The 15,785-nt window shown below is 28.7% G+C and overlaps 2 protein-coding genes across 3 annotated transcripts in view; one reads left to right on the top strand and one right to left on the bottom strand.

Moving 5' to 3' along the window:
* Window positions 1-7,083, top strand: part of muskelin (muskelin 1) — a 67,434-nt gene extending 60,351 nt beyond the window's left edge. The window contains exons 18-21 of one of the 2 annotated variants that reach the window (XM_035368175.2): window positions 274-351; window positions 2,543-2,707; window positions 2,813-2,864; window positions 6,784-7,083. In XM_035368175.2, coding sequence (XP_035224066.1) covers window positions 274-351; window positions 2,543-2,707; window positions 2,813-2,864; window positions 6,784-6,905 — 417 coding nt within the window. In that variant the 3' untranslated portion in view covers window positions 6,906-7,083. The other variant, XM_035368176.2, reaches the window with a different exon arrangement.
* Window positions 7,084-7,819: 736 nt separating this feature from the next.
* Window positions 7,820-15,785, bottom strand: part of LOC118196721 (uncharacterized) — a 51,114-nt gene continuing 43,148 nt past the window's right edge. Inside the window, exons 8-10 of the mRNA XM_035368177.2 lie at window positions 10,509-10,710; window positions 9,153-9,359; window positions 7,820-7,993 (exon numbers count right to left, since the gene is read on the bottom strand). Coding sequence (XP_035224068.2) covers window positions 7,883-7,993; window positions 9,153-9,359; window positions 10,509-10,710 — 520 coding nt within the window. The 3' untranslated portion in view covers window positions 7,820-7,882. The remainder of the gene's footprint in view (window positions 7,994-9,152; window positions 9,360-10,508; window positions 10,711-15,785) is intronic.

Below are 15,785 nucleotides of genomic sequence, written 5' to 3' on the forward strand. Positions count from 1 at the left end.
GTATTTTAAAATATTGATATCCTCAAATATTCCAGAATTTTTTTAAATATTAATTATGTAAGAATATCACATATTATTACTTTATAAGTAATTTTGATTGCCAGTTTCTGAATGGTTACTGATGATTTTTAAACTTTATTACCAAAATGCATTTGAAACTAATAAGCGACTGTATCCTTGTTGTCTTTATTTCTTTCTTAAATTAAAGTGTGCCATTTTAATTTTTTTTTTTTTTAAATTACAGTCATACTAATAACTGCCTTTCTCATTTAGATTCATTACATGTTTGGGGGTAACCCTGGAAAAGTGCATTCTCCAAACATGAGGTTGGATGACTTCTGGTCTCTGCAAGTGAGTTGAAATTTAGATTGGGGCAGCTAATAAAATGCTGGCTTAGTGCATTATAATATGCATGTACATAAAAAGCCACAAATGTGGCTTTTTATGTACATTTTCACAAACATCAGTTACAGATATATACTTCCAGTAACAAAAAGTGTTCTAAATGACACAAATATTTATATTTTGGCATTTTTAAATTTAAGAAGAAAATTGTATAAAATGTCTGAAATCGAATTTATTCAGTTCCCTGATCCGTATAGTTAACATTTAGTAAAATTTATACCCATCTTAGGGGGGGGGGAAGGTTTGACTCTATATAACAAAAACTAACCAAGACATTTATTTTCAAAATCTGGGATTTTTGACATCTTTTGCAGTTTTCCAGAAAGGATTAGTTACAAAAAAAAAAAAAATTCAGTAGGGGGTTTTTTTTTCCCCTTTAGTATTTTGTGATTTAATGGTGCATAAAATTCTTTAATTTACAATTTTGTTAAATATGGTTTGCTGAAAGAATGTTCACATAATCACATAATGTTCACATAATTTAGTTTTTAAATGCTAAAAATATACTATTAATATTCACATGCAGGTTTATTAGTTTAGAATTCTAATATAATAATGTCATAAACTACTAAATATAATCTTAATAAATTATTAAAAATTATTTACTAGCAATACTTTTCAATTTTAACTTATGGAAATAATATTCCAAGTTGACTATATTTAGTACTAAAATCTGCCACTGTTTTCTACAACATATGAATTATATAAAATTTTGTGAATAAGGTCTCTGTTAAATTTATACTTTTCATGAAATATTTTCATGAATTGATATTTCATTTTTAGTTATGGTCAAATGCAAACATTTTGCTGTTGATTTATGCATGATCCCTGAACATAATCAAAAATTTTTTAATTAAATATTTCAGTCTTTATATATATATATACATAAATGATGGAGTGAAACTTTTAATAAATGTAACTAAGAATTAGGAGATGTGTAGAAAGTTAAATTTCACATTTTTTACAATATATATATATATTTATTTATTTTAATTTTAAAATGCCGTAACATCAATCTTGGTAATCTTGGTTTAAAAATGCCGTAACATAATCCTTGGTAAAGCATTTTTGTAACTGAAAATATATACTCGCATTCAGTTGTTTCAAAAGTAAAAGCTGTATTAAGATTTTTAAGTGCTGTACTATTTATGTAAAAGTTTTTTTTCTTGCATTAAGTTATTACAGTTTATGTCTTATTACAATTATACTAGAAATTTATTAATTTTTAAATTACATGGGTTTCTCTAAATTTATTAAATTATCGAGAATTGCACAGTATTTTAATTATGCTAATTCTGTCGGTTTGAATATCGATTTCTAGTTCTACCTGTCACAGAAAAGTTTTGTAATATTTAGTTTAAAAACATTAATGTACTTTGAACATTTTTTATGTCAATAATTTAAAGGAATAATAAAGATTTTGACAACTTAATTAGACATTTTAATTAAATGCAATTTATTCATTATGTTTTAATGAGAGTAATTAGCCATTTCTAACATATTTTTTCTGCAACGTCCTTAATCCTCAACTTGATATTATAAAATTTACAGATGATGTCAATATTTTCAGGGAGAGTGTTGAAGTGAGAATACAAAATATGAATTTTGCAGTTTACATTGCAGCTTAAACTTTTCATACTTTTTTTATTATTATTAAAAAATGTTCCGGTGTTTGACAGTTTCAGTTACTTGGCCAGTCATGGGGTATTTTTTAATGTTAAACAAACAATAAGCAGAAATACTGCAATTCATGGTAGTTCTTAATTAATACCAATTGCAGCGTTTCTGTTTATAGTGTAACGATTAAAAAATAATATGATTCTGAGTAAAAATGAAATTATAAAAATATAAAAGTAAAAAATCTGTAATTTATAAAGTTATATTATAAATTGATGTATTTTTTAAATATAAGGTGTAAAATATTTCTGTTTAGGGGCAGTGAAGCGTGCAATTATGGCAAAACATCCGCACAAACTCCATTGATTTCATCCTTCTGAATAATACTGTGCATCATTGCAGCCTTTGAACAGGAACTTTTTGAACTGCACCTTATATTGTATTAAAATTTTATGAAAGCTAGAACTTGTGTAGAGTAGTGTTTTTATTATTTTTTTCTAATAGTTACTTCTTTTTAAAGTTGTATCGCCCTACAAAAGATATGCTTTTACGGCAGTGCTGCCGTATTATTAGGCAACATAAATTTCAAGAAATTGCATCCAGTGATCAAATTGCTGCTCTCCAATACTTACAGACAGAACTTGCTAGTACAATAGATCATCAAAACATAGATGAAGCAAAGGAGGTCAGTATTAGTTTTTCATATTATTACACCTTTTATATTTAATGATATTTTTTTAATTCTTTTTATGACTTTTCTTCATTTTTATTAACTGAAAATTAATTTTAGTTTCAGCTTTTGGCTTTCAATCTTTTCAAAGAAAAAGAAGAAGAAACTAAAGGTAATTGCTTAAATACTTTATACCATAGTGAAAAGCATTTATTGAACACATGCATATCCTTACATGAAATATATATAAGAGTAACAGTATAAAAATACTATAGTTATAAGACTAAATAGTAAGGTTATAATATGAGAGTAATAGCTTCATGTATTTATTTATTTTTTAACAGCACCATACATTTGTTAGAACTGCCGACTCTCCTCATAAATCTGAGAGACTCCCAATTTTTAGTTTAACCGAATTTAGGTCATTTTCTTTAAATATGAATTGAGAGGAAGTATTGATAACTAAATGTCAGAGGTAGAGAAATGTTACAAAGAAAATTTGGTACTATTTCGTTTTGAGGGCTGTAAAAAAATTGCAGCGAAAGTGTATGCGCGAAAGCACCAAATTTAGCAAACACGCCCATTTAACAGCATGCCAAATCTAGCATACGTGTTGATTTCAGATTGTGTAAGTTTATATACTTCTATATTTCTTAAAACGCCATTGAAATACTAGTTTAATTTTTAATTCCTTTTTTGATATCCTATGGATTTAACAATTTGGGAATTGCCCATGATGAAAAGTCTGCAATAGAATTTTGGGTAAAGTGCAGAATCACCCACTGCTTGACGTGTTTTTAAGAATTGCACATACTCAGTATCCATGTATACATCAACCTATTTTCACTTTAAAAAAAATCCTAGAATTGCACAAAAATGGCACTGCGCACACCCTTGACTTTATCTATGTACACATCGACCTATTGTCACTTAAAAAGTAAAAGAAAATTGGATTACCGCAAACAAATAAGCCGGCGATTCTGCACTTTACCAAGAATGTTTTCAAAGAAAAGGCATCAATCATTATAGAAAATTATGTTTGAACAACCAACGAGATGACATTATGCTTTAGCGATAACTCGGTAGCAAAATGTTATATGAAATTAACCTTTCATCTAAATTAAAACATCAATATTAGATAGTTATTTACTATTATACTTCCTTTCTTGCATTAGGGTTGCCGCAATTACTTTTGGCAGCATTGGCATCAACAATAGTTTGCCGATTCTTTATGGCTCTCGAAACTGAGTAGTACCAAAAATTTTTATAACAAATTCTTAAAAGCTAATGCATTTAATTTTACTCTGAATTTGTAAATAATAGTTCTAAATTTACATACAGAATAGCATGCATAATAACTATTAATTTTATTTCCATTATGTTTAAAAGTATTTCCCATACCTGAATATCATCTGTATAATATTAACACATTGTTGATGATATACTGCAGAACAAATCGAGCTTCAATTTCCGCATATTTTTGGCGTATGTGTGAAATAAAAATGCACCTATTCAGAGAAATGCAAAACTAAGAATGGAAGATTGCACCAGCAAGATATAGCTGCGAGTGGGGAAAAAATGTAGAAGTCTGAAGAAGCAGTGTTGGGGGGGGGGAAGATCCCATTCAAATCCTTATGGAGCCCAGCCAGTGAATGCAGACACATGTGGGCTTTTATTATCTTGATGGAACATTACCTTTTTGCGCCAGAACTCAGTTTAACATTTTTCCTTGATAGCAGTGTCAACATAGACTAGCATATCACTGTGACCTTACTGTGAAGAGTTTTATCTTCTAGATACTGTTTATGGATAATACCATGGCAATCCCACCAGATACATGATGTTTTTGTTAGTCAAACTGCACTTTGCAATGCTGCCGATGGGCTCACTGGGGACAGGACCAACTCCCTTTTTGGCCTGTGTTATTGAAGTAAATCTGCTTTTCATCACAAGTGACAATCCAGTCCAGAATTTTGTCCTTGTGTTGATACTCGAGCAGATTAGTGCAGACCCAAACGTGTCTATCCTTATCTGCTTGAGTCAGCTCATGCAGCAGCGACTGAACTTGTAGGTCAGGTTTATGCAATGCCTAGTTCGACTAATTGACATGGCACTAATGTAACTCCTTAGTAAGCTCTCGAGTGGTTGCATACTGATCTTCTACCACAAATTCTCGCAGGAGGGCCTCATCAACATCAGTAAGCCGGCCAGAGCGCTCTACTTCTTTAATGCCATAGTCCTTGTTTTTGAACTTTCGGTACTAAACTTTCACAGTGTCATATAACACAACATTAATACCTAAAGCTGTACACATGATTTGGTTACATTCTATACCTGACTTTTTGCAACAGAACTGGAAATAAATAATGCTTCTAATCTGATAGCGTACTAGTTCCATTTTAGATACCTTGTACTTAATGATAATAATATTTTTTTACAAGTTTAACAACACATAAAGGAAGTCTCTTCCTTTCCATGCCAAAATTTGTGACCAAATATGATTAAACATACCAATGCGAACTATTTGCACAGACGATATTTGCATTGGTGGGAAACTTTCATTAAAACCCAATATCTTTGATTAATAATTGGTACAATAATTAGTACAATTATTGATGATGCAGTCATTTCTTTTAGAAAAAAATTTAAATATTTGTTTTCATAACTAATAACTTACCACAGAAATTATGTGCATAAATTGGTTATTTATCATCTAACAATGCTTTTAACTATTACAACTCAAGATAATAAATATTCAATATAAAATCTATAACAAGACTTTTAATATTAGTCACATCGCGTAATACAACTGAAAAAATTGAAATTTTCACCAGATTATATAATCGCAGCTACTTGCTGTCATGCTTAAGTTAATGCGTGATTATCAGATCTACAACACATTTTAGGTCAGAATGGTAAACTAGCTGACCTTTTAACATTTAATGAACTATGCCAAACCTTCTGGGTCAGAATGGAAAACTAGCTAACCTTTTAACATTTAATGAATTATACCAAACTTTCTGTAGTTCTAATTTCTGGTTTGTGAGTCATTTCTGCAGCAACGCTCTAGAATAAGTTCTAATGAACTCTTGAATCAGATTACACCCTTCTTTTAAATTATGCTACTTAGCATAAGATTCTTATAAATCTGATCTGGGTGAGCATTGTGATGAGACAAAGAACATACAGCTAAATGCTAGTAAAACTTAAATTGTAAATGTTGCAATGTTAATATTTTTTTTTTTTTTTTTTTTTTTTTTTTTTGATGTGGTAGTTATTACTACCAAAACTGCTGTCATATTTATTTGTAAGAAATTGTCACATTTCTCTATGCATGCCAATTTGATCTCAGTGCACATCCTGGTAATTTGAAAATCAGATGCTGTAATCCCAATGAGGATATAATTCAGTTATCACATCTCTTTTGGCTGCAAAATATAATCTACACATTAGCAGGACGAAAGATCAGAAGTCCGAATTTCAATGAGGACATAGTTCAGTTATCACACCACCTGGATCTGAAAAATCTATTCACATACTAGCAGTATCAATGTCTGAAAACAAATTTGCGAAAAATTCTTCGCTAGTCTTCTGACTGATGCTATTTTCAATTAATTGTTAAAAACTTAATTTGGGGTTTACAAACACAAAATGAATTAATTAATCATTGCATTTATTATTTAAAAAACAACAGTTTTGCAGACATAAGATGGAGTTTATCGCCTTTATTGGATCTTCAGTGTTTGAAAACTGAATAATGCAGATATGCATTTAGCATTTTCTGCATTTGAGAAATCGCTTATTCACATCATGTCTTCAGTGTTTAATAAATTAAAAACATTGACTGGCATCTCACACTGAGAATTTTTTTAATTAGTCTAAACTTAGTTTAGAATTTAATTCATTATTCTAGATTTTAATATATTTTACATTAATATGTTAAAATTTGTTTAATAACCCAAATTATGTATTTGAAACCTTAAATCAAATTTGCTAATTTGATTTTGCCTTTTGAAGGTCATGTCACACAATGTTTTTAATTTCAGTTAATTTTGTAACAGTACTAACCTTCTATAAAAATCTTATTTCAGATGAACTCAGCGTCGATGAAACACTGAAACGCAGAAACCAGTTATTTGATCAACTTACACAGTTTTTCCCAGATCACATGACACAGCCAAAAGACAACCTTATAGACTTAATTTCTTTCTAAATATTTATTAAACTATATGAATACATGATTTTTCGTATGGCTACTTTGTGCCAATTGTACATTTTCTGTAAAATATTTATGTAGGAAAAAAAAAGTATACTTCTATTTTTGGAGTTATTTTAAGTTCATTAAAATTGAACTGTGAAAATAAAAATATCTACTCCATCACATAAAAACATTTATAGTTCTGTTTTTCTGTTTGCAACAGAGATATCAGACTCAAAATATTGTAACACTCTCTAAAGGAAAAATCCCATAATCCACCATAAACTGTATATAGGTATTCTGCAAATATATTTAAAGGGAAAAAAAGTTGGTGAATATTTATTCACGGTTTAATTATATATTTTAAATTGTTTATACTTTATACATCGGCAATAATGATGATTTTAAAGTCTTTTTAAATAAAATTTGATCATGTTTTGAAAATATTATTCAATATCTTTAGTAAAGATTAAGAAGGTAAAAATGCTTGCTGAAAATATAAAAAAGATGCAAAGCAAACGCTGGGCCTCGTTGAATATTTTCAAATGACATACTAGTAGTGCAATCTTATGGCAGGAGTCAAGCCACTGAATGCAATTTATTTTGATATATTACTTAAGCAACAGTTAAAATACTGAAAATTTAAGATGTAGTCATGCAATAATTTGAAGAAAGGTGGTTTGAAACATCCTTTTATATCAAATTTAGTACACAAAACAGATCAATCACAGAGATCAATATTTTGTAATTAGGAATTATTATCATGACTTATTTCAAATGAATGTAGTTAAAATTATTTTATTTATAATAAGCATACGCTACCTGGCAGAAATACAAGAAATAAAACTAATAGTCTTTCTTTTAAAATCTGGAGCAATATAGTTTTATTAATATTATTGTAAAAAAGATGTGAAATAAAATAAATCAAGTATAAACATACATTTTATTTGTACTAAATGAAACAGGTATGTAAAATGTACTTGGAATGTATATTATCTCTTACGATTCTTGCGAGCACTTTTAAAGTGTGATGTTGGTCTAGGTGTTTTATTCTCTGTAGCACGTAAAGGACTGGAACATTCCCGTACTTCACCAGTGAAAGCCTACAAAAAGAATAAATAACGATTAGGTAAAGTATATGAAATAGTTCAAGAATTTAACAACATGTAGAAAAATGTATAATAATAAAGGGATAAAATAATTAGTAATTTTTAATTATTTAGTTACAAAGGTTTTTTGTGGTAATATATTTAAATACAGTTTATGTAGTAATATATAATAATGAAAACACAAAGTAAAATCTATATAAAATTATATAATCGCAAATAATTTTTATGATTTTAGGTGTAGTTTGTAAAAATATAAAATATTTTCTGCTGAAATATATATATAAAAAAAAAAAGCTTTGTTTTTGCTTCAGAGAACAGATGAGAAATGTAAGTTTTGTCTGCCCATTAACATAGCAGCCATGCTGTCAGGTTTTCAAATCAGAATTTTTGTATGTTGAGGTATTCTTCAAAAAACTGATTCTTATGAGTCTAACAATAGTGATGCAAATATGGAATTACTGGGTCTAAAAGAGGTGAATTCAATATGAATTCTTATGCCCTATCACATCCCTCAATGAGATGACTAACATCTGTAAATGACTATTTTGAATCATAGAGCTACATCGCAAATCTAAGAATTACGGTTTTGTTGCACGGAATATACAGTTTTAGATGTAGCAATGGAGATTTTTGCAGTACCACAGATGTTAGCTTCTACAAGTAATATCTATAGTATAGCAGATGGAAAGAGAAATGGTATAACATTTCTTACCATAATAGCCATGTCTAGGTCTAGTGGCAATAGACTGAGAATGCTATTTGACTGTAGTATGAATTATAAATGAACTTAAACACAACTTGGCATCACTGATTGATTGCAAATTAAAATTGTTTGGCAACAAAATATTAGATTTAATGGAAGCATGTTAAAAAATTGAATTTTTGAGAACATTCATATGATTATTATATAAAATATGTCAGGTTAGCTTAATGATCTTAAGTTTTACAATTTATACCTAATATATGCTGAAACTAATGAAATATATTTCAGAACACAATTCTTCAAAAAAATTAAGTGCAGTTTATTTTAAATTTTGAAAATTTAAATTATCAATATCTATGGTTAATTTTCATTTTTCCTATTTAAAAATGCATAACACAACTTACTTTGATAAACCTAAATGCGAACAGGATTGCTATTAATTTTACTTACTGTAATTATGGTTTCTTTTCTGCTTTCAGGAAAATTTTCTTTTGGCATAATTTCATCACTTGAGACACAAGATTCATTTGATTCCACTGAAACACTTCTAACTTTTAATATAGACTTAGGAGAATTCATTTGAAATAAATTTCCAAAGTGTTTGTATATATCTGAAGGACTTTGTATTAAAGGCTGCTCTTCACCTTCTTTTACTTCCTAAAATGAGAAAATTGAAATTACAATCATTTTGAATAATTCTGGTATTTTCTTGTTAAAGTAACCATTACATACTTTGATGATATTTAAAATTAATTTAGCAAAAATTAGAAAATAATGTGGAAACTTTCAAAAAATGAAAAATTGTAATATGCAAGGGAAATAAATTTACTTATCTTGAGGGAGGCTATAATTTGCAATAAGTACAATTTATAGAATCAAATATTTTCTGTCATCCTGCATAGTACCACCAGATAGAAATATGAATCTAAATGTAGCAAGTCGTTCATCTTTTACATCATTTGGCTGCACCTCATTCCTCTTTCTTTGTCTGTGTGCCAGATTTTGGATCTACAAAGCTATACTGAAAAGCAGCCTTCTTTCTTCTGCTCTGGTAAATATGCCACATCTTTTATCATTTCAATTAAAGTCTGGCAACTTTCTCTCCTATATGCACAAGAAACCATTTGTTCGTTTCCCTACAAATTCTTCCAAAAATTTAAGTTTTTCACAACTTTTTTAATTTTGCATTTATTGCAATAATTTACATTATCACTGAAAAACCAAGTATTACTGAATGTGTTCACAGCTTGTGTGGTAACAATATAATTGCATATTTCCAATACTATACATCTTGCATAATACAAAATGTCTATTGCAGGCCAAAGTATAAAAAAACCCTCTCTCAAAACAGTAACCCACAGTTGAAAATTTCTTCTATGTTTACCCCACCCCACCCCCCAAAAAAAATACTCATGGGCATATTGCTTAAATTTACAAACATAGTTTAGTTAAATTATTTTTAACCAAAAAGATAGCTAAAATTCACTGATTTTTCAAAAAAAAAAAGTTTTTGACAGCAAATTATTGCATGTAACAGAAATTAACAAAAGAAAAAAATTATGCCAAATAAGATATCTAAATGTTTTGTGCTAACTCAAAATTTATCAATGAAAAGTTATCTAATCCTAATTCTAAAAAAATTTTAAGTCGCAGAAGCTCACAGAAGGGGACAAGGAAATCATTAAAATTATCAGATTAAATAAGTAAATTATTATTATAATACTGTTTGCAGCTATACACTAATAACAATAATTCTTGAACTTATTAATTAAAGCTTTATAAAATTCCATTAATGTAACATTATACCTCTTTTTTTGCATTTTGATTTTGCTTGTGTTTGCTTTTGCTATGCTTGAATGTTATTCTTTTAATGTTCTGTTTCGATAAATCTTGCCATCTTACATGTTTTACACTATCTGTAGGACTGCTGACTTCTAAATTTGCATTCAGATCTTTGCTTTTAATACTGTTTTCCATTTCTTCACCAGTTTCACTCTCTGAACACATCCTAATTCAAGAAAAAATATTTCAACAACAGCATTAAATTTTAAAATTATATAAAAATATAAATTTTATATTTACTACTGACAATCTTAAAAATGATAATAAAAAGAAAATGTATATAATCTAAGAGTGATGTTTTTACATGTACATATCCCATAATTTAACAACAATTATAAATGTGATCATCAAAATTAAAGTTCTAAATATTTTTATTTACATATATATTACATTTTTGTATAAATATTTTAGAAATTAAATTTCCTTCCCTCTAGTCATTTTCAAAAACTCTTAACTCTTCTAAACTCTTAAAATATGTCCAGATATAATTTCAGTTGTAAATGAAAAAATAAAAATCAACAAAGAATAAAATGTATTTTATTTAACAGCGTCACATAGTTTTCTTAAGCATTATTTTATTCTAGATAAATATTACATTGCTACTGAAGATAAAATTAAAATCAGAATTTAAAACTATATGAGAATTCTTGGCAACAACAGAAAATTATATGACAACAAACTTTCTAAATCATGATCTAGTTGCCACGTTAAAAAAAAAACTACTGTTTACAATGAATATAACAAAAGCCTCTTACAACTATAACAGTTTTATATCAAGCAATTTAACTATGCATTAATTCCCATTCCCATATATATTTTAAAAAAAAAAAGTGTGGCATTTTTTATTAAAAATTTAGCTATATTTGAAGTACTTTCATTTCCATGGGTCTCCCAAATATCGCTGAAATTGTAGATGATTGATAGCTTGGGTTTAATTATGGCAAAGCACATGAGGGATATCTGCCTAAGGGAAGAGATGCCTTCATGAAGGACTTTCTAAGGGAAATTGGCAACTGGCAAAACCCGAAGTAATTTTATGCAGCTCGCAAATACATTTCAATTAAGTATTTGCTGCAAGGATCCCAAGAATTAAATTATTCAAAGTATGAGTCTACATTATTGCCATTAAAAACAAACATGAATAATGCACAAGAAATTGTATAAATAGAACTACTTAATTTAAAATGCAGTATAAATCTTATTCAAAGATTTGAATATACAGATTTCATTAATTTTTATTCGTACATTTCAAAAACTAAGTATGCTCAGTTAAAAATTTTTGCACTAAGAATAATCGCTTAGTTTGGAGATACATTTATTAAGTGAACAGCTTTTTTTTAACTTATACATATATTATATAGTCAATCTGATTGATTGATCAGTCTCTACAATCGGAGATAAAGATAATATCTAGTAATTTCTTTCCAAAGCTAAAAGCTTTATCAGAACTGAAACTCTATCAAGTGTCAAATTATAGGAAAAAATAGAAAAGCTTATAATCATTTATGTTCAAGCATATATATAAACATACATTTATTTATGCGAAGAAAAATTTAATAAAAGAAAAAACTTATTTACTCTCAAATTTTGTGCCACCTGAAAATTTTCTCCGAAAACTTAGAAAAGTCTTTTTTTATTTTTAGTTTAAATTAAAGTATATTATTTATTAATTAAACATATTAAAATTATTTGAAACAAAAGTCAATCTGAAAATTGTATATTTATTTAGCTGTCAATATATTTGGAATTACAACTGCTACTGTCTTGAATCAAACTTTAGATTTCAAAAAAAGAAAATATAAATTTGAATTTTACTATTGTTGTTTATGTATGTTTTAATAAATATATCGAGAGAAAATTTTAAACTTGTTTAAAATATTTTTATACTGTAAAAAAATATTTTATAATTCTGGCCCAGTCTGCTTTTTCAGACTGTGCATTTGGCCAGCATATGGTTTGAGATCACTGCCTTACAACACATAATATTTTGAGTCGGTGTTCAGAAGATTTTTAATAAACTCTTCTATATAATAGTATGCATATATTATATGATACCAAACAATTTCTAATGCAGTAAAAATTTCATGAAAAGAATCCATTATTTCATTTTGAGAATTAAGTGAATGAAAAGTCCTTGCTTATATCACATAATAGTATTGTAGATGTATTGTCATGGCACAATTTAAAATGAAATTAGTGTTCTAAGTATGTTGAGCATTTCTGAAATTCTTTGACACACCACCTGTGTGGGGCACGCCTTCTGAAACTCCTCCAAGTCATGTGCCATATATATATGCATGCCCACTGTACAATCCCAGGTCTATCTCCTGGTTGGTCTTTTGGTCCATTCTTTTGCCTTGTTCTGCCCTTATGCTTTCTTAACCTCATCCTTAATTTTTGAATTAAATGAAAAACCAGAATTTTTTATTTACAGAATATTTATTTAAATCTGACAAGCATATAGGCTATCATAGAAAATTAATTATTTCTTGAGGTTACTACTGCACTGGTTACTACTGCACTTCATTCCAGCTCTTTTCTCCAATAACAATATTTTGTAGAAATGCTTAATTATCAGTTCCATGCCAATGGAGAAGTTCTTAGAAATCTCAATAGTACATTTTATCCTTTATTAAAATCTGGTCTTTCCTTGCTTTGGTATCATAATAAAATTTAACTGTTCTTTTAAATCTCAAACTATTCCTCAAAATTGTGTATTATTATTAGTTTTAAGATTAATATAATAACTGATAATTTTGCACGAAGACACTAGCTCACCAGTCATGTATTCAGGAAAGGCTTCATGTGTTCCATCTACCCCTATTTGTTTTATGAAGAATATTTTTAGATATCCCAACCATTTTCTCTCAAAATCCATTCAATTTGGAATAATTAGGAACTACTGTTAAAAATTTCAAATCCCGAGGTTTATATGTAAAATCTTCTGTCCACATCTATTTAACTGACACTCATCAAGGCATTGATAAGTAGTGTAATTAGATGCTTACAGAATGCAATTTCCTGTATTTGGAAACACTTTTGAAAACTTGACAGTGAGAAACTCAGCATAATGAAGCAAATATTAACATTTAAGAATGCTTCTTTTCACAAAAAATAAATCAGATTTAGCTAACTTCCTTGCATTTATAAAAGAAACTTAAAATGCTTTAGGCAAAAATTGTTTTATGATGCTTGCCTCATGCTTCAAAGTATTCCTTCCAAAATTGAAAGCTGCAGATAGTGCATTTGGCATTGTATTTGAACTACTAGAATTCCGTGCAAATGAATCTAGTAATGCTTAATCTATCTTCTAAATATCTAAAGCTACTCCTGCAATGGAATCTTAACTTATAATAATATTTAAAAAAGCTACTTATTTATGTATTTTTACTCTTTTCCTTTCAATCCTGTAATATTCAAGCAGCATTAGATAAGGTCATTGGATTGGAGAGTGACCACTTGTCATCTACCAGGTTGAAATTCGTGTGTACCTTAGTTTAATTTTAATGTTTTACTTCCAGTCTAACCTTAACTCACAGTTCATGATTCACTTGTAACTAATATTTTACTTTTCATCTTTCTGGTTATTGTTTATTAATCTTTGTTTATTCTCCAACTTATTTCGGCTATATTTCAAAATTTCGTATGGCAATGAAAAGTAACCAAGATGATATTATATTGGCTATATTTTTAAGCATTACAGACACCAAGGGTTTTGAAAAGTAGTTGTGACCTCATTTCAAAAACCTTGTTAATTATCACATAAAAATCTGATATAATCTCAAATAATTAGAATATTAATATGACACACATGCATACACTATTTTCAAACAATTTTATTGTAAAGAAATAAGAATATTTTTATTAATTAATTAAAAATTTATTTATATTGTACTTCATCATTTCTCAAAGTTATTTGCCTTACCCAAAATTGCTTTATGGAGAGGTTCAAGTCTGGAAATTACTGCGCTTTATATATATATATATTCCTAACTAGGGCAGTACAATCGGCAAGACATTTTATTATAAAAAAAAGGGCTTTTCATTTAATTCTTAGTATTAGATCAGAACCTGAAGTATCCATATTAATAGGTGTTGGAGATGAGGGATTCCTAGCAGGAAGAGAATAGTTCAAGGAATGTTGAGAATTTTGGTAACTTGTTGAGCTATTCACATTATTTCTAAAACTTTTACCAATGGAGTCTTAATGGGAATTTTCGGACCCAGAAATTTTATACTGTTTTTGTTTAATGAGACAATAATATTTCACAATGATCAAGGATGTTCTACATTCTGTCACAATAGCACACATATAATTAATTTTCAATACTGAGTCCATGGAAATAAATTGAACAAATTTAATATGTTCAGATGATTCAGGATGGGAATTTGTTATCTTTCAAAAGTTTCAACTGTCAGTTTGTGCTCTTTCTGTATAAGACATGTATTTAAAAAATTTTAATTAATATAATCTCTGGATGATACATTTGTTATAAAACAAAATTTAAGAAAGATGATACATTTCCCAAATTCGTAAATTCCATGCAAAAACTCTGATTATATCTGGACCACAGTCACCTCTGTATTTATGATCAATTAGCTACTCAATTATGAATGATATAATGGAATTTGGAAACAGGTACAGGTAGAAGCTAGGCTAGCACCTCTGTAGTACCACGGGCAGTTGTGATACTTTTGAACCTAGCTAACTGTTAAGTTTATGCCTCAGTTTTGAAAGAGAATATCCTGAAGGTGATCTGAGGATCTCTCACCCCTCTTCCCCTACCACCAACTTATCGAGAGGATTTTCAGCTCGCCATATATTGCTCTTGAGTAAAACGCTCCCTTGCCACACAGACACTTCATGCTTACAAACACCTGTGCTTTTTCCAGGATTCAAAGCCAGGCCCATCGGGACAGCAGTCATCTTCACTAAGCACCATACCAGCTGGGAGGTAAAATTTAGAAATAGCTGACATTAAATTTTAAAAAGGTTACACTTAAAAATTCTTCAATTTGTGCATAACTTTTTTCTGCTTAAGATAAGTGGCATAAATTGCCTATCCTGCCTAATATTCTTTGAATTCAGTTTAGTTGGCTCTGGCATTCAGGATCAGGTTTCATTCCTATAGTATCAAACACATAATCCCAAATACTTCACTTCCTGTACTTTATACTTAATTTTAGCCTGATTGAACTTCAAATTCATTTCTTTAGTTCTTTTAATTACTTCAGCTAAAC

This window comes from Stegodyphus dumicola, chromosome 1 (assembly GCF_044657685.1).
Source record: "Stegodyphus dumicola isolate Sdum_Otavi_A_Nest chromosome 1, ASM4465768v1".
Classification (NCBI taxonomy): domain Eukaryota; kingdom Metazoa; phylum Arthropoda; class Arachnida; order Araneae; family Eresidae; genus Stegodyphus; species Stegodyphus dumicola.